General features: G+C 42.4%; 1 protein-coding gene across 1 annotated transcript in view; it reads left to right on the top strand.

The window, feature by feature from the left end:
* The first annotated feature begins 808 nt into the window (after positions 1 to 808).
* Positions 809 to 27,908, top strand: part of atrnl1b (attractin-like 1b) — a 62,641-nt gene continuing 35,541 nt past the window's right edge. Inside the window, exons 1-20 of the mRNA XM_075456835.1 lie at positions 809 to 1,988; positions 5,066 to 5,149; positions 5,675 to 5,788; positions 6,967 to 7,095; positions 7,458 to 7,666; positions 8,312 to 8,486; positions 9,440 to 9,527; positions 10,039 to 10,300; positions 10,923 to 11,106; positions 11,240 to 11,394; positions 11,583 to 11,667; positions 12,111 to 12,325; positions 12,543 to 12,661; positions 13,001 to 13,133; positions 14,190 to 14,377; positions 15,538 to 15,751; positions 15,847 to 16,038; positions 20,549 to 20,782; positions 23,058 to 23,195; positions 25,249 to 25,342. Of these exons, the coding sequence (XP_075312950.1) occupies positions 1,738 to 1,988; positions 5,066 to 5,149; positions 5,675 to 5,788; positions 6,967 to 7,095; positions 7,458 to 7,666; positions 8,312 to 8,486; positions 9,440 to 9,527; positions 10,039 to 10,300; positions 10,923 to 11,106; positions 11,240 to 11,394; positions 11,583 to 11,667; positions 12,111 to 12,325; positions 12,543 to 12,661; positions 13,001 to 13,133; positions 14,190 to 14,377; positions 15,538 to 15,751; positions 15,847 to 16,038; positions 20,549 to 20,782; positions 23,058 to 23,195; positions 25,249 to 25,342 (3,263 nt within the window). The 5' untranslated portion in view covers positions 809 to 1,737. The remainder of the gene's footprint in view (positions 1,989 to 5,065; positions 5,150 to 5,674; positions 5,789 to 6,966; positions 7,096 to 7,457; positions 7,667 to 8,311; positions 8,487 to 9,439; positions 9,528 to 10,038; positions 10,301 to 10,922; positions 11,107 to 11,239; positions 11,395 to 11,582; positions 11,668 to 12,110; positions 12,326 to 12,542; positions 12,662 to 13,000; positions 13,134 to 14,189; positions 14,378 to 15,537; positions 15,752 to 15,846; positions 16,039 to 20,548; positions 20,783 to 23,057; positions 23,196 to 25,248; positions 25,343 to 27,908) is intronic.

Here is a 27,908-nt window from a genome sequence, read left to right on the forward strand (position 1 = left end):
TACACAGAAATGAGTAGATAGACTGTTTCCCCATTTCACCTGCATATGTTGATTAGCATACCAGTAAACCAGAATACGTATGATGCTTCCAGGTACACCCCTAAGCATGAGTTTAGTAATATCTATTACTCATTTTTACTAACACAAATGGCAAATAAAGTAAACTCACTCACCGAAGCACCATCACCCGAGTTGGTGGACATGGCTGATCTGTCCAGTGGAGCGTAACTTGATTGGCTGCCGTTGGATGAATTGAGACAGGGATTGATTGCTTCTCCCTGTTTACCCGGACGTTGAGTCTGGTTCTTTTTCCACTGAATTTTTTGAAGTTGAATTTTTTTCACTGAATTTTTAATGTTGAATTTTTTTTTAGATGTTGAATTTTTTTATACTGATTTTTGTTTTTAGAATTTTTCTTTTCTTTTTTACACTCTTGGTTTTTCAAATTCAAAGTCTGATTTTGATGCTGTAAAAATTCAATATTAGAAATTCGTATTCAAACTCTGATGGCACAGAAAAACTTCCATAGAAAAGAAGGTGTAATTTTCACAAAATGACCAAAGTAACTACTTGTGAAATCAATTACATTTTAAAACAGCTGTATTAATACCAAAGGGATGTAGGGAGAACATGTTGCCAATCTGTCTCAGTGTTTGAAATGCATTTTTAAGTCCTTGACTTCAAAAAAAGCAAAAACCTTAATCTGTTAAGTGCCGCATTGACTAATTTGGCGGGTTTTTGATACTGTCCCTTTAAGTGGGAGCCATTTCCAGTACGCATGCGCAGGCTGTATTTAGTTTTCACCAACCTGAGGTACTGACTAGTGTCGCTGCGCTAGCAATTCCATCGCAGCTTGTTGTGTACATGTTTTGTCGGAAACTGAAATGTTTTCTTTTTTCCCACTTGAGTTGTAAGGAGTCAACAACACACACTGCCGCCAATGAAGTCTACATCTGAAGATGCTTAAATCGCTGTGGAGAAAGACCGTTTTGACCAACAACAGTTGAAAGTGTTCGCTCAATACCCCCCAGTCGGCAGGAATAGCCCTCCAGTTCCCACTTCACACCACATCCATGTTGACTGCGGCAGCCTGCTCTCTGGGTCCGTGGCCGAAAACGCCACAGCCTCTTTGTTCGTGTGTGGATAAGATCCGGTTAAATCATAGCAGCTTGTGGAAAAGGACCTTCGCCTGTTCAAGTGTTCATCCCAGTTTCAGTATGAAGGATTGTTAACGCATTAAAATGGCTGCTGAAATGGCATTTGTGGGAGAATGGTCTCGAATCAATGCAGTAATGTACCCAGCAGAGGCCAAACTGCAAATAAGCTACATTTGCTAACAAATTGTGCGTTCTCTAGTGACTAGTTTGCTGTTCAAGAAGCTTTAATCGATGCCCGTTTTTTTAGGAAGGTTCTTCCAACAAGAGGTAGGGTGAAGGGAATTCCTCCCACTCCAAATCTATGCATGCGGTTAACCGAGCAGCTTTTGTAAACACTTAAGCTAACATTGTATCGTTTTTTTTTTTAGCCATATTTTCTTCTTCAAAGCTTCGTACGCAGGCTTAGCTAAGCCTTAACCAGAGTATGACCAATACTTGGCGAATATGCAGGACTTCTTTGTTATAATTGAAACATCCTGAGTAACCGAGGCTTTCTCCGAAAGTAGACCTCGAGGCCCCGGTCTTCTCGGTTTGGTGAGCAGGAGAAAAGGCAACAAACAAACAACAACACGACAAAACGATGGATCCTGGGGGGAAATGTGAGACTAAACTCTTTATTTTCGGAGCTAAATCAACCGCCCACAGTGACCCTCGGGGAATCAACAAATACTTGGTGGTCTACGTGTTGTTTTACTTTCTACTGTACACTCACGCCTCCCCGGCGAAGCCGTGTGACAAGAACTGTCTCTCGGGGAAATGCATCAACGGGTCCTGCGTCTGTGACCGAGGCTGGGTTGGAGATCTGTGCCAGCACTGCCAGGGAAGGTTCAAGTAAGTGGCCTGAATCATCCGATCCGCTGTTTAATGTGAGCGCCTCTCCTCCCTCGGTCTTGATAATGTCACACCAATGATCTGAACCAATCAAAGCGGGTTAGCACACAGTACTGCTGTTCACCATTCAACAGAAGGGCCAGTAAAGATGAGTGACATTCAGTTAACGCAGCTGTTGTACATCTTGATAATTGATTTCTTTGATGAATTTGTGAATACTTGTGAGCATACATTTACAGATTGAAAACCAGTGTGATATGTAATTTCCATAGCAACCTTGTGATAATTTCTTTTAGCTAATCGTTTGATCTTTAAAATGCCAGATAAATTGTGACATCTGGACTTGGACAGTCCGAAACTCCAAGAGATCCAGATAAGGACATAGCCTTTGTGAAAAAAGAAGCATCAAGTGGATGCGGTTCATAAGCTGCCGCCAGCTAGTGTTGGCTTTTTTGAAGAATAGTTTTCATAATCTTAATATATTTACTGTGCGTGTTGATGAGTTACAGTTTAATGCACACAGATCTATTTTGTTTATTCTATCTTTGCAAGGTTGTGTCTGTTCACCACACCTGTTCAGACTGTTTACATCAGACCTTTGAGAACAGGCAGTAATATTAAGGACATCTGAGGTGCAGTTTTGCACATTTCTACAGTATATATCATGCTTTTAAACAGTCTTACAAAGACAGAAGAAAAGTGTTTTGGTGGATGAATCGGTGTCATTGCATGACACTCATTTGGCAGATGCTTCCATCTGGAGATACTTACCAGTGAGGAACACGTTAGTTGGCAATGTGAGGGTTCAGTGTTTTGTCTACAGACACTTTGACATGTGAGCTGGGGAATAATCCAGCCACCATCCAACTGAAAGACACCTCTTGAGCTACAGCAGACCTTGAATGTCTTTACTGTAGAAGTTTACAAGGATTGCTTCATGTAGGATGGTTATTCTCTTGATCAGATTTAGCTTTAGTGTGACGGTGTCTTCCACACAAGAGGAGAAAGTGGTCAGTCAATGAGAGCCATTGCTGTATTCCTTTCTAGTTTGCGCATGAGCTTTTATTCCAGGCAAATTGCACCACACTGCTCCGGCGTATTGACTTATGGTCCATTTGCAAAAATTCTAGATAAAATCCCTAAAAAAATAAATTGAGTGCACTTTTGTGGAAAGAGAAAGCCCACTGTAGCTTTGTGGAATTATCTGTAATCCTCTTGATTTTACATAAATGCTTCAACCCCTGTTAACAGAGTTTAATGGCTTATTCCTCAAAAGGGGGAACAAATGTCAATCAGCCGAGGCACACACCATGACAACACAGTAACGGTGAGTTGACGCCCCTGAGCGAAGCACTAATTGAAAAGGCGGGGATGCAAAGGCGAAATTGGTAAATCGCTTCAAGTCGCATCGTAACGGTGTCCATCTTGACGGGAGCTTATAACGTCCTTTCAGTGCACCTGAGCAGCACTTTGTGGCACAGAATTACCGCAATCACAGTAATTCCCAAAGCTTCATATGTGTCTGAGGTTTGGTGTTCGGTGGTTGCCATAAGGCTTGTTGTTGGTATCAAGAGGCAAACGGCTGAACTGCTCTGAGAAATGATACACAAACATCTCTGGAGTGGAAATGTGTACATAGCTGGGTGTAAATTCTATCTTGATTAAATAATTACCTGGAGAAGGTGTCTCATAGTAAGGTAGAACACACAGACTCCTGAACAGGGTAGTGTTTCTCTGTGAAGGCCAATGTGCCACATGAAAAATTAATTTTTTTCCTGGGTGTCTGTACATCCCTGACGTGTCGCCGCTCAACTAAAGCAGTTAGTGGAAAGGGTAACGATGCTTGAATCAGAGAACAACCCGATGTATCATTTTCTTAAAATCCCATTTTTTGCTGTTGCACAGTTATGCAATTACAGCCCTCTTTAATCCCTTATCCTATTCAATCCTCTGACATGAATGCAGTTTTATGTCACATTATTCATCTTAATGATGAACACTGAGGGACACAAAGTGAGCACAGGTCACTTCCTGTGTTTCTCAGACCACCTCTAAGGGACCTAGCGCGTATTTGCAATGTTCCCAAAACAGTTGACTGTTGTCAAGTCTTACGGGTACAGATTTGTATACATTTCACTGAGTCACTCCGCTTTGACACCAAAGTTAATTTTAACAAGGAAAAATGTGTTGCAAACGAGTTAAATGCATCTCAGTGTCACCAAAACATTCTTACGTCTGGGTGGGAATCGTTTAGCTCCGATTGTTGTGATATGATGGGATGTCTGTTGAAAAGCCATTTATCTTTCTAACACTCTGCTGGAGTCTTTCGTGTGAAGAATACTTTTTAGTGAGTGGAGGAACCTTTTTCAGGAGGTCAAATCTTTTGTGTGCATTGGTCTAATCTTAAATTCATTGGCTGTTTTTTTTTTTTTTTTTTTTTTTGGCACGTTTTTTACAAACAAGTTATTCTTTGTTTACTTGAATGCACTCGAAAATTGTTTGGTCAAGTTATAAAGCGATTTCACCGAGCAGTCTAATAAAAGTTTTTACGACTTCACGCTCATAATGCTGTTCGGAACAACGGCACGGCTCTCGTCTCTTTTTCATTTTATGGTTTGAATGCTCTTAGCATCACTCAACCTCATGCTTTACTAATAGAAATTGATGCCATATGACAGTCTGACAGTCGAAGTAGTGTTCGATAATTTGCAGATGACATTGAATTTCTGGTGATTGTCACTTGGTGATCTTGCACACAGTACATAAAGATGGGCAAGACATAAAAGGACAAGCTAAGCTAAGCGTTGAGGTCAGCTTCTGCGGGCCTAGAACAGAGAGCAGTCCCAGCATAAAAAGGGATCATTCACATCTTGCATTGACTTGCGGCGACTATTGCTTCAAAGGAAGCAAATAGATCTAAATCTAGACAACAAACCCCTCCCCCTCCTCCTTATCATAACAGTCAGCAGATCCCCTCACTGTAGGGGGTCGAGGAGTTTTTTTTTATTCGTCACTTGTGTTTATGTACCAGCCCACGAACGGCCAATTAAATTACTCTTTTTGTTTCCGTCTTTCAGGTTGACAGAACCCTCAGGATACCTCACCGACGGTCCCATCAATTACAAGTACAAGACAAAGTGCACCTGGCTCATTGAGGGCTAGTAAGTACTAATGATGATTCTTAGTTCTGCCGAAGCCGAGCATTCACAGCCAAATGTAGTTATCTAGTGGTAACTGAGTAATGTCATTAAATCAAGCTGATAATCATCTGTGTTCAAGAGGGCCCGCTTACGCAGTGCAGCTTAAACCGTGCGTTGTAAAGCAGGGTCTGGCACTTTGAAGGCTCAGTATTTCACTTTAATAAGCATCATCAGACACATCAAGAATCCTCTTATGTGTAGATGCTTTCAGTTGCCGTGGCAACCAACACCTCCAAGCGTAAAGACTTGTTTGAAAAGTTTTTTTTTTTTTTCCAGCCAGAGTGGTAATTAACAAAGGGCAGCCTGTCACTTCCAGGTCTTTTCACATTTTGGTAAAATGATATTTTAAGGCCACAACGAGATGGAAACATACATAACTTGCATAACTTAGTTACTATGTTGTTGCGTTCTGCTGGTCAGCAATCTGAGGATCTGATCAGTCTGAGAGTTTATATGGTCAAATGTTCATCCATGTTTGTTCTTCAGCCCAAATGCGGTTCTTCGGTTACGATTCAACCACTTTGCCACAGAATGTAGTTGGGACCACATGTACATCTACGACGGAGACTCGGTGTATGCTCCCCTGGTTGCTGTTTTCAGGTAAGAAACTGAGAGACTGGCTTTTGTTGTTATACCATAAGTGGGTACATGTGTTGGTGGTAATGCAAATCTAAAGCCACTGTCTGTTAGGACAGTCATTGAATATTTTTAAAATATCAAAATCCAAGATACAGAAGCAGTTTGTGTCCACCCTTACTGCTTGTGTGTGTGTTAATGCTAAGGACGAAAGATGGCAGCAGTGGCAGGTGGGGTTTACAAAGGCATTTCCAGACCATTTGGAGTCTGTGAGATTATTCACAAGTGGCAAATATTCAGGACAGTTACCAGTCTCGCCAGGAGTGGATGTCCCATTAAGTTCACCCAAAAGTCAGACTGTGCAATGTTGAGAGAAACTGCGAAAAACCAAAGAGCTCCATCTCAGACTCTACCAGCCTGAGTTAAGCACAAACACCCCACACCATCTGTCAATCATGGTGGTAGAGGGGTGATGACTTGTGCTTGTTTTGCAGCCACAGGACCTTTGCATCTTACAGTTGGTTGACCACAAAGTATTTTGAATACCAAAGCATTTTAGAGTCAAATGTGAGGCCACCGGTCTGACAGCTAAAGCTTGACCCAAAGTGGGTCATGCAGCAGGACAATGATCTCAAACACGGCAGCAAATCTGCAACAGAATATCCGAGAAAATAAGAAAAGAATCAAGGTTTTTTCCCAAAGCTGAAGTCAAGTCCACACATCAACTTGATTGAAAGGCTGAGGTGGAACCTTAAGAGAGCTGTGCATGTACTAATGCCAACAAACCTCAAAAGACCGCTGTAAAGAAGAGATGACCAATATTCTGCAATGTTGTGAGAGTGACGACATACAGAATATGATTGCTGCAAGTTATTGTTGCTCAAGGTGGTTCTACACTCACATTTTGGCTTATTTTATCTGATAGCGACATGGCGTACCACGTTATGTGTTGACCAGTGTAAGGACCAGTTGATTCCTTATCACGTGTCTGTCAGAGCAGATACTGACTCGTGTGTTCTGTAGCTCTGACTGTATGTTTAAAAACGTGAGCTTAACAAGATTTTTGTAAATTGCATTTGTCATTTATTGCGGCGTCTAGACACTCTGACTTCATAAAAGGCTCTGGGTTTGTTATGGCAACTTAAGACTGTGTGTCAGTTTCGAGGCAGCGACGTCAACGCATATTCTGCACATTTCCACAGCGGCCTCATTGTGCCAGAGGTACGAGGCAACGAGACGGTTCCTGAGGTTGAGACGACTTCGGGCTATGCACTACTACACTTTTTCAGCGATGCTGCCTACAACCTGACAGGATTTGAAATATTCTACTCGTGAGTATCTCAGGTGAAACGTAAAAACGCAACACAAGATGATTTTTTTTTTTTCATGTCTCATATCATGGCAGGAAACCAGCTCCTACATACATGTCCGCCAGTGTTTTACTGTTAAGTTTACTTTTATTCCAACTTATTATTAGGCTACAAGGAGTTTCTTTTTCTGTGTTGTTTTTTTCTGGTTTTTGTAGCAAAAAGACTGATATGAGTTATTTTTCTGGCTGGCTGAATTCTGTATCGGCAGCAGCCGTTGATTGCTTGATTCAACCCAAGTAATGACCCGCCGAGCCGTTTTTCATGTACTACCAAAGTTCATATCCAGCTCACATTTGCTATAAGCAAACTGCATTTCTATCCAGGATCAACTCTTGCCCCAATAACTGCTCCGGCCATGGGAAGTGCACCCCGGGGAACTCGGCTGCCAGCAGGGTCTACTGTGAATGTGACAAGTACTGGAAGGGCGAGGCCTGTGACATCCCCTACTGCAGGAACAACTGTGGGAGCCCCGACCATGGCTACTGCGACCTCACCGGGGAAAAGCTGTGTGTCTGCAACGAGAGCTGGCAAGGTAGGAGTGAGCTTTTTCCAGATCTTTTAGGTCATTCAAGAAGATCAAGTGAGTATCCTGAAGCTTACAACACACAACGTCTCAAACCGCTGATTCATTGTTTGGAGCTTGCTTCAGCAGTGACTAGTCATAAAGTTGCGCCACTTCCTCTTGTGTCTGCAGGGGTGATTATACAGGAAGATGCGTTACCAAACAAGCACGAACAGCTGTGTTATATCACACTATTACACTTGAATGGTAACATTTTGCCGAGCTGTAAGACACCTCCTTATAATGTGGCTCCAGTTGTAGGAAAGCAAATACCTTTGCATGATGAAACTTGACAGAATCATCGGCAGAGAAATGCCCTTTTTCAGCATAGCCTCCATTCACACAACCTAACATGCTCATACCTCTTTGTCTGTTATCTCTCTTAAGGAGCAACCAGTGCTTATGTTTCAGTGTGTTGGTTTAAAAGAGGCACGTTTGCTGTTCTGAGTCACTGTGAGGAAAAATTATATTTGTAAGGAAAATGAAGCATCAGGTGGCCGTAGTTCTCTGAGATCTTGTACGGAGAATGGTTTGTTACATTGCGTTGTTGGAATTTAACCTTTTGAGTATATCCAGCTATATCGTCTTTGCTTCCTGTCCTGTTTGTCCCTGCAGGCCCAGATTGCTCGCTTACCGTACCTTCAACTGAGTCCTTCTGGGTCCTGCCCAGCGTCAAGCCTTTTGGTACCTCACTGGCCAGAGCTTCCCACAAGGCCGTGGTGCAGGAAAAGGTCATGTGGGTGGTGGGTGGATATACCTTCAATTACAGCTCATTCCAGATGATTCTTAAGTAAGTCACTTTCACCAAAGTACTGATTTTTATTTTTATTTTTTTTTATTTTTTTAAATCAAAATCAAAAGATGACCACAGAGATTTGAAACCAAATCTATCAAAGAAATGATAGAATAAGACGATTACCAAGGCTTTCTTTTCTTTTCTTCTTTTCTTTTTTTTTTTTTTTTTTTTTTTAAAAATGAACTGTGGTGGCCTGTGTCAGAAAAGTTTGAGCCGAAGCCATTTGTTTTTTTAAGTAGTTTAACAACCTGAAGGACGCATTCAGCAGCACTGACGAATGGTGGGAAAAGGAAAGCGAGACCATTTTAAACTGTCCAACAGTGAGTCCTGACCTAAATCCCACTGAAAGCCTTTTGAAGTGAGCTTAAAATCTGCAAACTCAATTCCACTATGCGGACACCTTTTTGTAAAACTTTTGGCGTTTGTTAAGAATTTCATATTCTACAAAACTGGTTCATTTGCTTCTATTTCTGAAGATATTCTGAGTTCTGGGCTGAGTCATGTCGTGTCTCAGACTTTCCGAGCCAGCTCTCTCCATCCGCTCAGTGTTTGCTCGGCGCCAGGTGCTTTGATCCCCGATGCCTCCGACAGCGTCTTGAATAAATAACAAATGAGTGTTGATGTGACCAGGTGTTCCGTCGCGTTGTAGCACACTCTGCGACCGGTGTGTCCTCATCATTGTGCAAAGCTCGTAGCTTAACAAAAGCATCATTTGTGGCTGGAAAAACTCAAATGCCACCTTTTGGCATGAAAGACGCTGCTACCATTTTTTTGCTCTGACGAAATCAGCAGACCATGAAGTAAACATCACTTTTACGTGAAGTCACAGAGGGACAAACCAAGCGTGTGCTTTAGTGTGTGCTCTGTTTATTTGCTCTTATGTGCAATTACATGATGTTTGTTGGGAATGTAGTTCAATTATGACATTCTGGTGCTTTGCTCCGCAGCTACAACCTGGAGAGTGGCATTTGGAACACGGTTCCCATCAGTAGTGGCCCTGTGCCAAGATACGGCCACTCGCTTGCTGCCGACCAGGTAAATGCGCGCACACACACACACACACACACACACACACACACACACACACACACACACACACACACACACTGAGAAACACTCGCACAGACACGGCTCAACCCATCCGGCTACAGAGGGAATAAAGTAAAACCGTAACTACAACTTGCAACAATGTTTTCTCACAGAGCAGGAAGCTTTCCCTCTCAAGAGGAAATTGCTCATTTCCAGTGTGAACACGTCAACACTGAATAACAATAAGCATCTGAGGGTGTTTTTTTTTTTTGTTTGTTTTCACACAACCTCCATTGGGATCAAAAAAAGAAAAAGAAGTGTTATAAGACTGGAAATCTGATATTGTATCCTTTTAGAAGTTGAGGAAGCTTCGTGGTATGTCGCTCTCTAAACTCAACACTAAGTTGATGGATTATGCACTACTTTTATCACAGCAAGCGTCTGCTTTTCTCCATGCTTGTCTAAATAAGGCTGTATTGGGTATACGCCACAGCAAATTTCTCCTTCCTCTGTTCAGGATGATATTTATATGTTCGGTGGGAAACTGGAGGCTGGCTGGGCCAACGTGACGGACGAGCTGTGGGCGTTCAACGTGCCCAGTCGCACGTGGCAAAGGAGGAACCCTGTTGTTGGCTCACCGGGCCAAGCTCAGATCTATGCTGTGGAGGGACACACGGCCCACTGTGTCCTGCTGGACAGTGGCGAGACTATCATGCTGGTCATCTTTGGCTACTCCCCCATCTATAGCTACATCAGCAACGTCCAGGAGTACAATCTGAGTGAGTAACATCTTGTGATCTCTGAGCAGCTTTCTATAGCATTGGGTTTCCAGTAAAATGAAAAGCTTGTGAACCTCAAGCATGGCTATATCATCTGACAATTGTTTGTTTTATGTGTTAAAAATGTGTAATTTTTCTCATGCACGAATAAATACGAGCTTAGTTTCGTTAACTGAAGTACAATAAATGGATACCTTGTCCTGCCAGACACGGCCAATATTTGATTGCATGAAAGAATAAACGCAGTGAAAAAGAAATCTTAAAGACATCCCTCCACATTTCTTTTGAAATACGATCAAAGCAAACTGGCTTTACATCTGACAGCTACTCCTATGCTGTTTATTAACCCATAGTGCAGATGACGCTGCATCTTAGTTTATGCATTCCGAGCTAGTAGATGGTTTTTTTCCGATGCTTGCTTGGAATTCACTTCTCCACTGGATGGAAACCCAGCAGATTTGATCTCAGATCGAGTTTTTGGAATATGAATTTGGAATGAGGTTTTAAGAGTGAAGATCTGATGGAACTCCAAATAACGATGGCTGGAAGTATTCTTGATTCCACACGGATTGAGGGAGATTTTTCTGTGTTTAGTAGTTCTGTGTGTGTTCTCTCTTGTTAGAGTCCAACACATGGTTGGTGCCTGAGACTAAAGGCGCCATTCCCCTGGGAGGTTACGGCCACAGCAGCACATATGACGGTGCCAGTGGCAGCATCTATGTTCACGGTGGCTATAAAGCTCTGCCAGCCAACAAGTACGGCCTCGTCGATGACCTCTACCGATACGACGCCAACACGCGGACATGGTAAATCAGCGCAAGCACTTCAATTCACCGCTTTCACCATTCAGTCTGCCCTCCAGATCGCGTGTGGCACTTTGTGCTACGCCTCATCTTGTTCCAGCTGTCTCCGACACACTTGTCATGCCTTTTGTTCCAGGTTCATTCTGAGAGAAAGCAGCTTTCCGCGGTACTTACATTCAGCTGTGCTACTCAGCGGCACTCTGCTCATCTTTGGGGGCAACACACACAATGACACATCGCTCAGCAATGGAGCCAAATGCTTCTCCGCTGACTTTCTGGCCTATGACATTGGTAAGGACTCCTGTTGATGCTGAGTCATGGTCTCTCGTTGTTTTATCAACTCAGAAAGTCAAGAGTTTTGCATGTGCTGGATTCATTTTTCTTGTGGGCTGACGCAGTTAGATTTTGCTTGCTTTGTGACATGAAAATGCATAAACAAGCTAAATATTCTTGTACATTTGGCCTGTCCTTCTCCTCAGCGTGTGATGAGTGGAGATTCCTGCCGAAGCCGGACCTGCACAGGGATGTCAACCGCTTTGGGCACTCTGCCGTGGTCAGCAACGGGTGAGTGTACTGGCACCTTCATCACTACCAACGCTGGACAGTGTTCAATGAGGTTTTAATTCATGTTTGTTGTAGTAATTACACCCCTGACGTGAGAATGCTCAGAAGCCGAAAAACGTGAAGTGGAAGTCAAGTTCCACCCGACACCAGACGGACAATTCAACAGTTTCCTCTGGATTGTTGCATTGTTGACTTGGTCATTTAGTCTAAATTAAAACTTTTTTTTTTTTTTTTTTTGTTTGAAAGAAGCCACATGAAGGCACTTTTTGCAATGATTATAGAGTAACAAAAATCTCTAGTTTCAACTAAATCCATCGTGTGGCTTGCAGTTTTGAGTAAAATAAAGTTAAACGTTTCCATAACAGAGCGGTCAGGAGTTTCTCTGTGTTGCTCCTTATTGTTCACACTCTGTTCTCATTTATTTCTTTGATTTTCATCGTCAGGTCCATGTATATTTTTGGGGGATTCTCCAGCGTGCTGCTCAATGACGTGCTCGTTTACCGACCTCCCAGCTGCCAGGCCTTCTTGGCAGAGCAGGAGTGCGTAAAGGCTGGACCGGGGGTCCGCTGCGTCTGGAGCAGAGGTCGCTGTCTCCCCTGGGAACCCAGCATGGCTAATGGCAGCCTCACTCGTGCCTCATTCTGCCCTCCTAAAGCAGGTCAGACAAATGTCCGAGTCTTTCAGTCCAAATCTTTTCTTTGAATGCTTCTATAGCTTTTATATTCTGGATGTTTCGTCACATGCGCCTGATCATTTTTAGACATTACAGAAATTGTAATTGTAATCATACAAAGTGTTTTTTTGAACTCTTACGTACTGATTCTTGTACTGTTTTCTCTCTCTCTCTCTCTCTCTCTCTCTTTATGTCTTGTTAGTCACAGTGGATGAGTGGTGCTACAGATTCTCAGACTGTGCCAGCTGCACAGCGAACACCAATGGCTGCCAGTGGTGTGACGACAAGAAGTGCATCTCTGCCTGCAGCAACTGTACCTCTGTGAGTGTTTCAGCAGGGGGCAGCAGAGCACTTCTGGTGTCACATTGAGCGCCTTAAAATACTCGCACATGCACAAAGAAGCACATTCTTTTCTCAGGATTTTCGGGGTTGTGCATATAAGGGTTTGCAGATATTTATTGTTATTCTCCAGGCTATGGTTTTATCTTTATTTGAGATTACATACTATCCTCGCATCTTGGTAGATGATCTATTGCATTATAGCACAAGCAGGATTGTGCTTTTAAATTTGTCGATTTGCAAACCTGATGTGAACTTGTTGATTTTATCTCGTAATTAGACCCTTTTATCACTCTTTACCTCCTCTCCTTGCTGTTGCAGAATGTGAAGAACTTCACACAGTGTCCAGTGCGGAATGAGCAGGTGTGCAGCAAGCTTGCCAACTGCAAGAGCTGCTCTCTGAATCTCAACTGTCAGTGGGACCAGAATCACTCACAGTGCCACGCTTTGCCCGGTAAGCTGGTCGATGGACCATGAATTACATTTTTGGGCACACGGACATCTCATTGAATGTTTTCGGTTTGGTTTTTACACGTTGGAGATGCAGGCTGGGGGTTTAAATGTTCCGGTCAAGGAAAGTAAATAAAGTTTTATGCTTTTCGCTGCGAGTGAGCCATTTACGGTTGGGAATACTCCTATTCTTGATCTAGTTTGTAGACCCTGAAGAGTGAGTCCTTTGTAACACACAACAGCCGCATAGACTGTTACGATCACTGTAATGAACAGATCCACTGACATTCGCAACGAAAGGGATTATTACAGATATTTCCTGAATTTTGTTATCATAGTTGGCTTTTGTGATGCGACCAACTTGAATAATTATATGTGATAATACGGGCTGAAAACTGCACCGGGTATTTGCAAAAATGTTGTTTTCAAACTGTCCCCTTGATGTTGTTTATCAGGTCTGCCAGTGCATTTAGTTTACCTCTCACCAGCTACATCCCACCCAGCCTTTGACGCTGGCTGAATCGGTAGAAAAAGTGCTGTCACTTTATCCGTAATTTTCAGCTTGTGAAGCTTTGTTGCCTTAGGCGAGAGCAGTGGGAGCAGCAAATAATATCTGTGCGTGTGTGTTTGTAGATTTCTCATGCCTGAAAGGGAGTTACTGATCACACACACACACAGCAAGCATCAGTCTGAGGCCAGTAGATGACAATTACGGTCCCGCAAAAGCAGAGACAACCAGACACGCGCTAAGCCCTAAATCTTCAGTTCCCTCTGTGGTTTGTTATGTTCGCTATGCTCCCTGTTTGCTTTCTTTTTTTTTTTTCTAAAGGAGCACAATACCCTGTTGAGCGGCACTTAACTTAACACCTTCAGAGAGCTATTTAATTATTTCCTTCACAATACAAGTCATATCACAGTAGGTTCTCCTGCAGAACTAAGGTTGGATGATGTCTGTCCAGAAACATAGTGGTGGGGCGAGGGCTTCCACCATCAGCCCAGCCCTGCTGCAACGCTTCCTATCAGCTCCCATCATCTTGGCTTTTCCATTTCTCTCTTCCAGCTCAGCAATGTAGTGAGGGCTGGAGCCAGGTGGGCGACGCCTGCCTCAGGATCAACTCCAGCCGGGAGAGCTATGACAACGCCCAGCATTACTGCAAGAACCTCAATGGAAACATCGCCTCGCTCACCACCTCCAAACAAGTGGATTTTGTACTGGAGGAGCTCAAGAAACTCCAGCTACAAGACAAGGTAAAAACTATTGCCAAATCAAAATGCTCTGATTTAGGCTGCATGAGAAAACTGGATGCGTGTTGGGTTTTTTTCTGAGGGACCCCTCCTGATGAATGAGACTGCGCTCCCCACTCGTGTTTGCTTTCTATAGCCAAACACGACCACGTGACACCGTCTGCAGGCACAATCATTAGCACATAGTGATATTTTAGGGCTCATGCTGTGTCTAGTCTGCTCGTTTTTCCTAGGGTCAGAATATTTGTCTCGATGTAGGGCATATTCAGAGGTGATTTTAGACATTTATTTTCTTTTTCCTGTTTTATACAATGTGATGCGACTTGACCGATTAAAAGTGATTTTGTTCAGAGTCTGGGTGGTGCCCCACAACAGCCTTATGGAATGTGCTTAATAAGCAAAAAGTGGAGTTTTACAGAGCACTAAAGCCAAATAAGGCCTGTTTTAGGCAGAGGCTCAACCGAGGGGCTGCGTAATAGGCAGTGCAAGATGCATATTAACTGTGAATAATGCAAAGCTACTGACAATATGTCGTGTCCCAGAATCAAAAGATATAACTGAAAATAAGTGTAAAAGGTTTTAAGGAGAGCATAGATTAGAGGCACAGATAAATGTAGACTGAACATGCTCGTGTTTGTAACATTCGAGCAGGTTCATGTTTAAATTTAACGAGCTGCTTTGCTTCAGTTTTTTTTCTGTCTTCATTTTGATAAGTAATAGTAAATAACTTTGGTTTTGTTTCTTGTACAAATCCTCTCCTTCCTCTACCTCACAGCTACGTATTCCTCTTGCAGTGATGGAAAACGGTGGAGTCCACTCTTAATTTTTGTCTGGTCATGCCTCTGTATTCATGAGAATATAATTTGCTGTCAGTCTGCTTGGTTTAAACTCGGTTGTTTGCTCCAAACAGAGCCCTCGACGTGTCATTCCGCATCATTTATTCCATTATATTAAATGTTGCATCCTGAAGGCAAATAAGTAATCATATCTGTGAAATTATTTTTAGTAGACTTTTAATGGGATCTTTGGTTTCTTGGTGTAAATGTAACTTTATTCATTTATTTTTTTTTGATAACATACCGTGACATGACAAAATGGGAAGTACACTTATTCATTTTTATCTTACATTTGAATACTCTGTGACATTTGCTGTGTTCCCACAGCGGCTGTCTCCCTGGGTTGGTCTCAGGAAGATCAATGTGTCATACTGGGGTTGGGAAGACATGTCTCCCTTCACCAACAGCAGCTTGCGCTGGCTACCCAGTGAGCCCAGTGACTCTGGTTTTTGCGCGTACCTGGAAAAGCCGCAGGTGTCGGGCCTGAGGGCCAACCCATGCACTGCCACAGCCCATGGCCTCATCTGTGAGAAAGCTACTGGTGAGACACACGTGCAACCTCGCACCAGCTAATAGTGTTTATCATTTGAAAAGTTTCTTTTTTTTGAGGTTTTTTTCTTTCTGTGTTTCGTGCAGGAAACCCCAATCAGAGTACCCGCACATCTTGCAAGAAGCCTTGCTCGCTACACACCAACTGTGCCAACTGTACCAGCCAGGCCATGGAGTGCATGTGGTGTGGCAGCACGCAGCGCTGCGTGGACTCCACCGCATATGTCATCTCCTTCCCCTATGGCCAGTGTCTGGAGTGGCAGACTTCAGATTGTGTGGGTAAGTGTTTTTCACTGAACCTAATCTGGACGAGGCTTCTTGGACGTCTGTTGTCTGGCATTAAGGTGGCAGACAATGAGCTCTCCTAGACTGGCTTCTGTAAGTAGTCGATATTCATCATGGAGAGGAAAGAGGTTGGGGAAGGAAAACGGCTTAAAGTGGAACGTGTTTGATTCAGAGGGAAAATCGTATTAGTGTCCTGTGACTGACTTTGGAAGCTGTTTTTGGCTTTTAATGGCCAATTAGTTTTGCATATAATCTCATGCCCAACTGCTAGATTTCCCTGCTGACTGAGCTATAGATGGGCTCTTTACTATTAGTTGGCTTTAAGTGGTTTTGCATCAGTGGACAGCGGCTGCAAGTGAATGAGGAGCAGGCACAAGGAGGAATTTCTACATTTAATGTTAAACTAAATGTTTTTGTTTCAGTTTTTTAACAATGTTGCATTTTGTGCTTACTTGGTTTTATCTTTTCGTGACATGCTCTAACTTAATGTCTCCCTTTCGTGAGTACCACAAATAAAGTGAAGCTGGTGCTTAAACTTCGTACATCAACATCATCCTGACAAACTGAGCACCGCATATACAACTTTGACATTCACTCAGTTCATCTCCCATTGTATCGACACATTCGTCTTAACCATCACAAGATTCACAGCGTTAGAAAAGAAATAAACAGGAAATACAAAAAGGGTCTTTTGAATATTATAAATGTTTACCCACCACTCGGTGATTATAGGCTCACGCTAACAAATGTGAAAAATTCCGAATTCTTGAAATAATGGCAAGCTCCCTCATGAGCTGTGGTTCTTGTCTTTGGGATGCAACTTGTTAAGAGGAGAGAAGAAACAAATGTACACCCTTTAAAACCGCTTGATTTGTCTAATTTTCACTTTTTTTTTTTTTTAGCCGTTAAATAATGCAACAAGAAGAAAAGGAACTTTGAGGTGAAAGCTTTCTGCTTCAACGATGATATAGAATATGATGATAGGTGGCAAATTGTCTTTAATTTGATATTAGAGGGTGATAAGCCCAAAGGCCTTTTGGGGGGAAAAAAACCAAAACAGAATTAAAAAGTTTGTATAAACAATCTTCATACACTGTAATGCCATTTATTTTTATTTTTTCCCCCTGCACACTTTACTGTTGCACAAGGGGATGGGAGTCGATAAGTTTTTCCTTATCCCAAAACCCCATTATCGGTTTTGCTCAAGGGGCTGATTCTCTATCAATCCCCTTGCCAATTTCTGATCAATTTGTTGTTCTGAAATGAAATCCCTCGACACAAGTTTCCAGCATCTGCTCGACTGCGCCGTTATCTGTGAGTATGAACATGCTGCAGAGACGCAAAAGAAGAAAATTTGCTTGCAATTTGCTTGCAATGGCATGAGGGGGCTTTTATTGGTGAGTTAAGGTGGTAGTGGCCTGAGCGCTAAAGTAGCAACACTGTCATGATCTTAAGATGAATGAAATGCTGGAGTACTTGCTGTAGAAGCATTGGCTTTCATTTGGATCGTCTCAGACTGGTAAACGGCTTGCACGGCGCTGGGGTTATTGTAATTGAGGTATTGTTTTTAACAAGGCAACAAGCAGTTTGCTCGGGAAGCAGCAGCAAATCATAATTTTGACAGATGCTATAATGAGACTCTCTTATCGTCTCTCTTTGCAAAATTAGAGGTACCGGCTGTACGGGTAAGGATGTAAAGATTTGTTTAAGGCCAGAATACCCTGCGAACGGGAAAATCTGAGGTGCACAGTGAACGCACGCGGAGCTGTAAAAATAAAGGCCCTGATTGTGATCACGTATTGGACACACACCAAGGTGAAGCAGCGTTTCTCACCCCGCGGTAAGTTGATTGGGGAGCTCCTTCACCTGAAGGTCGACGTCGTCGCTCAGGATCATGCTGCTGTGCCGCGTGATGTATGAATTATCCCCACGGTTGTGTCACATTGTAAAAACATCTCAGATCAGTTTAGCGGGTAACAAATTTAGGGAGCCCAAGAGTGCTGTAATTCATTTGTGTCTGCTGGTGTTGGGTAACGCAGAGATTCGGCTCACAGTGGATATTTGTCTTGACGAATTAGCCTCTGTTGGCACGAAGGACAGGAAAGGTTGTTCGGTAAATTCTTCTTTTCTTTTATTTTTTCCACGCTCTGTTTACACGGGCAAAGCCAAGAACGGCTTCAATCACCAATTAGGTTTTGAAATTTCACATCTCTTCTTAGTCCTTCCTTCCCCTGAGTGTTAATAGACGTGTGCTTTAGGCATAAATGCATTTGAAGCCACAAACCCGGGAAAATATATCCTGCAGTGGCATTGCCAGCTGGGAGGTTTGAAAGGGCTGTTTTTTGTATTCGATGCCGTCGGTGGCAAAAGAGCTCATTTTGCAGATCTGAGCTCGTACAAGTGGTTATTATTTGTTGGCTGCTGAGAGATGCTTCACTGTGGGGTTGAATTTTTCTACTACTGACGTTTCTATTAAATGTTTCTTCACTGTCTGCGCAGCCATAACTTTCCAGTTTAAATAGCCAAAATAAACACGTGGTTATCTGTGCTGCGAACGCACAGTCTGTTTCTTCACGGTGGTTAAAAAAAACAACAAAACACAAACCCCCTCAAGCTGTTTTTAGTGTTGACAGTCCATTTGAAGCCTGGGATTTGTCATGTTACATTATTTGTGAATTGAGCTATTTTTGATAGCATAGAATAGCTGAAATCAGTGATTTTTAAAGGGGAAAACTGTCTAAGTATCAGTGGTCTGATTTAAAGTATCTTTAGATCTGAGAATTTATAATGGACATTTTTCCAAATTTTTATTTAAAACTACAGAACATGTTGCAACATGGAGCAATTGGCAGATTCAATGACTAAACCAGCATCCAAACATGATATTTGTTAGCAACTTTGATGCGTTATCTTAAATAAAATGCTTACAACTTTCACACAGGAGGGAAATTAAGATGTTTGTAGGTGCTTGAAAATTACAATAATAATTATACCATATGAAAATATAGTTTTACTGGATTCCATATTTTTCTAAAGGACACATTAAAAAAAAATATATATATATATATATATATATATATATATATATATATTTCTGTACAAAAATGTTACACTTGAGGAGCAATTAATCGAAGCTGCTAGAGCATCTCCATTTAAAGGCGTTAACCTACTGACTTGCAAGGATTCTTGTTCATTAAAAACTGCATTAGTCATGTGTCAGAGTCCTTTTTAGAGGACAGTTGTGCAGTTTTCCTCACAGAACTGTTTATTTCGGTGTCACATTGATGAGTTATCGCCGCAGTCTCTGTGACATCCGGGAAGAATCATTTTGAGGGTGTGAATAATTTTTCAGGCTGAGACGGGACCGTAAAGCAGATTTGCAACAAGCTGATCTTATACAATTCGATCATCTTGAAATTGAGTAATATTTCAGAGTGATTTATAAAAACTAAAAGCATATTTACCTCAAAGCTGTAATCGGCTGATTCCATCGTGCCGGTATTTTGACGGATTCAGCTCGAGACGGAGGACTTGTACTCCTAATCACCTTCCAATTTGTCTAACATGTCTAACCATCAGATGTAGTCTTTGGTAATCCACGTGACAGATGTGAGACTTCTATTTTAACAGGCTTTTGTGTTGTGGAAAGTCAAAAGCCCTCATCCAGCTTTTTTTTTTTTTTTTCAGAAGGGCGCGTTCCACAGAAATTCACCACTTATGGCCTGTTTTCGAAACAAACTGAAATGGCTTTACTTTGCACTGATTGCTCTTGTGTTGTCATGGTTTCACATCCATTAGCAGAATAGCTGGAGATTTGTTTGACATAAACCGAAGTAAAAGCACTCAATGTTCGTCTCCTATAAGATGGTGCTGGCATTTTCTCCGCTGAAGTGTCTGTCTGGCAGGCGAGTGGTCGCTCGGAAACTTGTCAAGCAATTTAGTGGCCTTAAAGTTCATCCCTTCAGCTGACAAAACTATATTGCTCCCTTGGGTTTCTGAAGTTTGAAAGAGGTGCCACTTCACACGGCACATTTAATCCTTCTGTGAAAGTTTGGGCTCAAATCCCAAACTTTTCTGTTTTTCCTGGTATGTTATCACTCATTCCCTGCCGCCATTAACTGCTAAATGCTGGACACTTGTATTCTCTTATCTGCATTCAGATCTGTTGGCTTGACACCTCGCTAGATAACCGGTTTGTGTCTTAGTGTATAGCACATTAAGCCGCCTTAATCTGCAGCCTCTGTAAGGAATAAGAATATAGACTCCTGCAGGGAGGATTTTGCTAGCTGCAATTTGCTGTTGTTGCTGCTGCTGAGTTGTTTATGTGTCTATTTGTGTCAAATGCTATTGTGGTAAATAAACGTAAAGTTGAAAAGAATTAGACAAATGATGACTTTATGAATAAATACAAACTAACTAACAAGCTCAGATATTGAGACTGTCAGCGGGGAATCTGGAAAGATGTTTAAGCAGTGAGCTAAAAACACTTATTTTCTCCTTTTAGCCCAGAACTGTTCAGGACTGCGGACCTGTTCCCAATGTTTGGAGCAGCCCGAGTGTGGCTGGTGTGGAGATCCAAGCAGCACAGGAAAGGGCCTGTGCATGGAGGGTTCCTACCGGGGACCCATGAAGAGGCTGGCAAAACAGGGTCAGCAGAGCCAGTCCCATGACATGAGCCTGGAGCCAGGCAGCTGCCCAAAGGACAAAGGCTTTGAGTGGGCCTTCATTCACTGTCCTGGTGAGTGATAAACTTCCTGGCCATCTTACTAAAATTACAGATCATGTGTTGCATGTGTGTCTATGTCAGAGGTTGCTGTTGGATATTGACCGTTGGGAAGTTTGGAAAGATTTTCTTGGCCTGGATTCCCGTTTCAGCTTCCCAGTGCATCTAATCCCTCCCTGAGGACTCCGTGCAACCTTATACTAGTTCACCATTTAGTGCTCTCATTGGTCCACGCAGCCACATCATGTTAGATGATAATGTGCTCATTTCCAGTAGTCATGTGAAGAGTGTTGAGTGGTTCATTGGTACAGATTATTTTATGTTAAAAGGTGCTATGGACTTCATTAACTTTAGTCGAAAATTCAATACAAACAATGCTAATTTGCAAACGTTTTTCCATTTGCAGATTTAATTCAGGCTAATTAAAAGTTTGTTGCCATAAAATGATTTTTAAAGGGCTGGGCTGATTAAACAATAATTAATATGACATGGCAGACACAAGCTGCTGGCAGCTCTAATGGGTCTTTTCTGGGAAACAAGAACTATAGCTCTAAAATCATTTTGAGATACTTTAATGACATTCAGACAGGTGCAACGCAAAGCGGTAAAATAAAAGAACAATCCCCCGTCTTTTCTCATATTTTGCCACATCCACTCATTTCTTACTCACGAAGTTAAAGGCGGCTGTGGAAAACCAAAGCCGCGTAATGAACCCTGACCTTGCTGTTGCACTAACGCTAGTCGTCCATTGTTCCGTCAACGCAAGCCGTATCCAACGCATTCAGTTCATTTTCAATGAAATCCGGCCGATCGTTGTCGCCGTGCTTGCAAAGCATGCTGGGATTCCGGCACGGCGAGCGGGGGACCTGCGGCACGTCAAAAAGTTGGGCTCGCTCGAAGTTTATGCAAATTTGCCACGGCAGACGTAGTGCGTTACCCAATGACAGTAGATCATGTAGTTTTTTTCCCCCTTTGTTTATTCACCCCTGAACGTTTCGGGTATTGCTCATGTCATTACCTCCGCCAAGGAGGTTATGTGATCGCCCGAGTTTGTCTGTTGCTTTGTCTGGATGTTCGTCTGTTCGTCTGTTCGTGCTGCAATCTTGCGACCTGCCACAAGGTGGCGCGACCTCCACAAGGTGGCGCGACCTCAAGGTGCCAAAGCCAAACAGAGCCAAAGCCAGACAGAATGCATAGTGCGCGGATTGAATGCATATTGCGCGGATTTGCTGTAATTAGCGCAACAAAAGATTGCAACGGCAAGCCAGTGTGCATAACTGCATATAGCGTGCCCAAAGCCAGACAGAATGCATAGTGTGCGGATTTACTTGCACGGCAAGCCAGTGTGCATAACTGCATATAGCATAATAATAACGGCGAACACTGCTTCCCGACAGAACACTGCTTCCCAACAAAACATTATAATAATAATAATATTAATAATAATAATTAATAACGGCGAACACTGCTGTTCAATAATGAATAGGGAGAAGGGAATGGCTCTTCTGCTGACAGCGCCAAACAACAAGTAGCCCACATCAGGAACGTATGTCCATACATGGCTCGCTATCCACAGGTAGGTTGGCGGTTGGAGGAGGTCTGCACTCTCTGAGTGCATTTCTAGTTGCTATTGCGGGCAAAATGAACTCAGCAGTGGCCAGAATGGCTGTGCTAAAACGATTGCAGGCGAATAAACACACCTAAAACATCAGGCAATTGTGAGCATCTCCACTTTTGCAGTAAAGTAATGACCATCAAGGAATAGAGGTTCAATCCAGTGCATCAAATTCTTTCATGGGCAGAGGTGGAGTAGTGGATTAAATGTTATCAATAATTGTGATAGGCATTCATTTCAACAAAAGAACCAAATCACACCCATGGCCATGTTTTCACAAGATGTCTTGTTCACGTTTCATTTTCAAATCAGAGAAAAGGTGCAGGGACAGGTGATGCAGCGAGAAGGAGATCTCCTGTGTCACAGCAGCAGCACAATAGCAGCTCTCCTCGCTCGCAGATCCACATCCATGGTGCAATATGAAATAATGTTCCATTGCTGACGATTTATACACATTAATTTCCCTCCAAAACTCCGAAACTTCGGTTGTCTAAAATCACAAGTTATTTACTTTCCCCCGGAGCCATTCTACCGTATGTTCTATCTACAACTTCGTATACACGCCCACTGTAGTAGCAACACGGCGACACTAGGCATCCAATCCGGCGAGTTAAGTTGACGTGACGGAACAATGGACGACTAACGTAAGCCATCTACCCTCTGTTTCCTTTTCAGCTTGTCAGTGCAATGGCCACAGCACGTGTGTGAACGGCAGTGTGTGCGAGCAGTGCCATAACCTTACCACCGGTCCTCACTGCGAGACCTGCATGTCTGGTTACCATGGAGACCCAACCAATGGTGGCAAATGCCAGGGTGAGTACCGCATCGCTTCAGACATTAGTTATTCTGCACATATAAGACTTAATGGATCCACTTGTTGTCGTTTTGGTGAGGCAGTCATCCGATGTAGTTTAACCCTTTGCCACGTGAGCTCTTCCCCATCATCTGTATTTGCTTTCAGTGCGGGAAACCGACATTATTCATTACCATCTCTGTCTTCTTTTTGTGTAAATACTGATTAAGCTTTTCCATGAATTTGACCCTATCTGAACACTGAGCAGTAATTTTTACTGATAAACGCCGTGTCTTACAGGATCATAACCCAAAGAGGGAACTAAAGTGTATTGGTTTGAACTTGACATTTTGACTGTTCTACCCGATTTAAGTGTTGATTTATTATTTTTTTTTTCTAAGTGTTGAAAGAGAAACGATTATTAGAGGGGTAGTTTAATTTTTGTTGATTCTCAGTTGCAAAACCTCTAAAAAAAAAAACATTTAGAACATGCAGTGTGTTTTTTTTTTTTTTTTTTTTTTTTTTTTCTTCTAGGGAAATTTGTTACATTTTTCAGCAAATGCAACTCGGTATCTTCACTATTTCTCACATTTCCACAGTGTTGCGTTCGCTTTTTGTGTCCCAAAGCCTACCTTCTTTATTGAGGTTTGGATTGGACAAGATGTGACACTTATATTCTTTCTTTTTTTTTTTCTCAGTCTCCTCTCTCCCTAAAGCTAAATACATGTTCTGAAGCGAGTGCAATCCATAATTTATCCAGCACTCCTGTTTTCAAAGCACAGGCGCGTTAATGCCTGCTGAATGCAATGTGGAAACTGGTTGCAAGCACAGCAAAGGAGAAGGCGTTAAATCAAATACAAAGTGACAGCATTAGTATCTGATGACCGTGTGAGTGTCTCTCTATTGAGTGAATTTGCTGGTTGACTGAAGGCGGGTGATACGGGTTCCCCTTCAGGAGCAGATTTACCTGCTGTCTTCCCTTATGAGACATGAATAGCATTCCTGTGAAATTACATGTAGGCTGACGTTTGATTTCCCAGAAATTGGAGTCGCCCACACTCAGACGCATGCAGACGTGGGAGCTCTATGTTTTCAGACACCAATTGTTAACACGTAGGCTATAGTCATAACCTGTAAAGTGAAACTAAACAGGTGAGCACCTATGAGTATCCTTCTCAGTCCTTCAGGGCCCGGGGACAGGAATCATTATATGTCCTTATAACATGTGTTGGAATGCATCTGTGAATTAATTTGAAGTGAAAGAATAGCCTCTGGTGTTTGTTTCATGTAAAGTGGGGACTCCTTAACAAGGGGTGTTGTGTGGGAACATGGTTAAAAGCATTTCAGTCACCTGAAATATTAATATGCGTAATCCTGGAATACAAGATGGAGAGAGAGTTAGAAGGTCCAGCGGTCTTTCAGGGAGGCACCTTCCCAATGTTTTAAAACTGGGTGAACTGAAGGAAAGAGGCCTTTTTCTTTTTTTTTCCTTTTTTTTTTTTTTTATATCCTTCAAATGCGAAACCTGAAAGGCTGACGCAGTAGAAGCACTTCAGCAGCCAGTTCACTCATCTTTCACACATCTTTTCCTGCGCTTTGTACATTTCACACTCACACATACCTGGCGGCTATTGTAGCCTCCTGTCTTGTGCGCGGGGGGGGGATCTAGTATTAAATCTTTGAAGTTCAGCCAATCTTTTGGGAAATGCAGTTGTTTACCATCTCATCTAGATCAATATCAATTTCCCCTGTATGCGTTTGGTGCAGCAGAGGGGATATTTGTGGCCTAGCTTAGCACAAACACCACGAGCCGTGGGAAACTGCCGTCCAAGTCCTTAAAGCGGGAGAATCATTGTTGGGGCACACATTATGGGAGTTGAAGGACTTATCGTGCCCTCAGGTGGCCTTCAACTCAAATGTTTAAACTTAGGTTTGTCATGACTAACTGGTCACGTTTCCGTACGTTGGGCTATATGTCATTCTAATCAATAATGTCTTTGCACCTGTGTTCTCCTTTTCGCTACCCTTTCTCCTACCAATCTTCTCTCCATCTGTGCTTGTCACTCGTTCCAGCTTGTAAGTGCAACGGTCACGCAAATGTATGCCAGGTGTTAACTGGCAAGTGCTTCTGCACCACCAAGGGGATCAAAGGAGACCAGTGCCAGCTGTGAGTATATTTGCAACATTCTCTCACACACGAACCAAGACACTGCAGTCTTGTATCTTTTTTTTTTTTTTTTTTTTTTAACAAAAGAGCTCATAATCCCATTCCAGGCATAAGATGTTACTCTTGGGACATAACGAAAACATTTAATGGTTTTTCTTTTCATTGACTTCATTGTGTTACAATTCAGTGAAGGAAAAAAGAATTGTCTGCTCATTGAACTCGCTGTCGGCTTTTTACCTCACATTAACCTGGCTGCATCGTAATTGTGTCTCGTCTCAGTTCAGTAATTTTGGGAGCTGTTGACTTCCACATCTTGCACTTGACTCTCCTTTTTCCCAATTATCAATTCGTTTATAAGCGCTCCGTTTGCCTCAAAGACTCAGACAATGTACAGACGATTTTCCCACAGAAATTCATGACTTAACAGGATGTCAGTCAATTCCTCATCAGGTCAGTCATCACTTGGGATCATGGAGAGCTTGAGGCTGTTCTGAGCTCTTACTGGAGCCGCTAAGTGCTTTTCTTTTTTTCCTTTTTTTCCTTTTTTTTTTTTTTAGGATAACTCATTAGAAGCTGAATATCATTAATGCAAATTCAGGATAGTTATGATCTGTCTGCTGTGGATACAAAACAGAGCCGCTGTTATAAATCTGAATTGTAAACTCAGCCAGGAGATTTTAGAGAAAATAGAAAGTGGAAATTTGAATGAGGTCCTGGCCTCCTGCTAAGAGTTTGACCGGAATGCTTCAATCGACAAGTCGGACAAACGCGACACATAAATGAACTTGCGCTAATTTTGTTTTTGATTTTATGATGGGCGTAGTAATTTTATGATTAATTCACTGAAGTAATTCCTGTTTTTTATGAAGCTGCTCTGAGCACTGATGTCAGATTTCTGCTCATGTGGAGCCTTGGATGTGCTGCAGATGCCGTTGATTTGGTGGGGTAAAAACAGAGAGGGGTCAGTTGGCGTTATCGACCACAAAACCTTCCTCCCGGCTGATTTCTGCTGACTTGGTGGATTCCAGCGGCGTAGGAGGACCATTTTCTCCCAACTGTCTCTTTTCTCCGTTATAAGCAGAGTGCACTTTGTTTTTAATACCAGTAATGCAGGAAGAGTTATGGAGGCCACTGGCAACGCTAAACACACATTCCTACACCCACACACAATGAAATGGTTTTTCCCCTCTATTATCTCTTTTCCTATAGAATCAGCCAACAATATGTGCTCAGAATAAAATCACCTGTTCTCTAGCTTTAACATATCTGTATGTTTAGTCACACAGTTTTTTTCCACACGTCTCACAACTATATTTGAATTAATTTCAATGCTTGAGATGGAGAAATAATTTGTCATTTCATAAGATTTCACTTGTAACTGATTCAATTGAGACTTCTCCTCACTGTATGTAATAAGATGACTTCTGTCACCAATGGGATCAGACATAATCATGATGCCCGTAAAGTGCCCATTTGCATAATGTCTCGCTGATTCCTCAAGAACAGAGTAAGCAAGTGGCCTCGCTCTTTGTCGGACTACGAGTACGCTTTGCTTTTTTGGAAAGTAGACTTTAAAGAGAGGGGAGCCAATTGTTCATTTGTCTTTATTGATATTCCCTGCAACGTTTACTTGTAAACATTAGCAAAAAAGTTTTTGTTTTAAAATGCATTCATATTCTCCACAACGAATAGATGAACAAATATGGCAAAGGGCACCTTCCCTACACGCTTTAAAAGTTCAAGAACCCCGGAATGGGACTGAGAAAGAAACTCGGGGAATGGAGAGAAGTTTTAAAAATGAGTGGAAGGAAAGCAAGCTTGAGAGGGAGAGGGAGATCTCGGTAAATCCTCAGTGGTTTCTGTCAACTGTGAGAGTAAATATGTTACACGTTACACATTTGACAAAATGTCACATTGATTTCAGCTCCAGATGGAATGCAGCGCAGGGTGGTGTTGATCAGCTCGGGGGAAAGCAAGTGGCCAAAGTTGATACAAACACTTCATTTTCTACTTTATAGAAACAGCGTAAGGTATCAGAACAGGATCCCATTTACGGCCTATAATCGTGTTAGGGTTGAGAGTGTGTTTAGAGTGTAAAATGCATTTTTACATTTATATGGAATGTGACATCGAACAAGTAACCTGTGAAGTGGAGTCTCGTCACTAAGATTAAATGTTTGGTATTTGCTTTTCCCCTTTTTTGTAAATCGGGTTTCATGACATGTAGTGTTTTCTCTATCTTCACTTCTACACAAGGGTAGTCCGTGCACAACCGCACTCATAGTAACCTTTACAAGCTCTTGCACTGCGGCCACCAATGCCATTAGGACCTCGCAGTAATAGTTGCACTAATGAAATAAAGTGTGCACTGGCGCAGAATAATAATTGTTCAGAGAAAAACAAATTGAGGACTACTTTGCTGCGTCACAGCGGTGAGTATTTCTTCCCTCCTCTGCTCATTTGGATGCCCATGTTAGGCAGAAAACTTCCTATGCAGCTGGTAACGGGGTCTGGAAGGCAGTGCCTGGTGCGGCCAGCCTGATACCGTGTAGGTTCACAGCACATC

The sequence above is a fragment of the Odontesthes bonariensis genome, chromosome 23 (assembly GCF_027942865.1).
Source record: "Odontesthes bonariensis isolate fOdoBon6 chromosome 23, fOdoBon6.hap1, whole genome shotgun sequence".
Lineage (NCBI taxonomy): Eukaryota > Metazoa > Chordata > Actinopteri > Atheriniformes > Atherinopsidae > Odontesthes > Odontesthes bonariensis.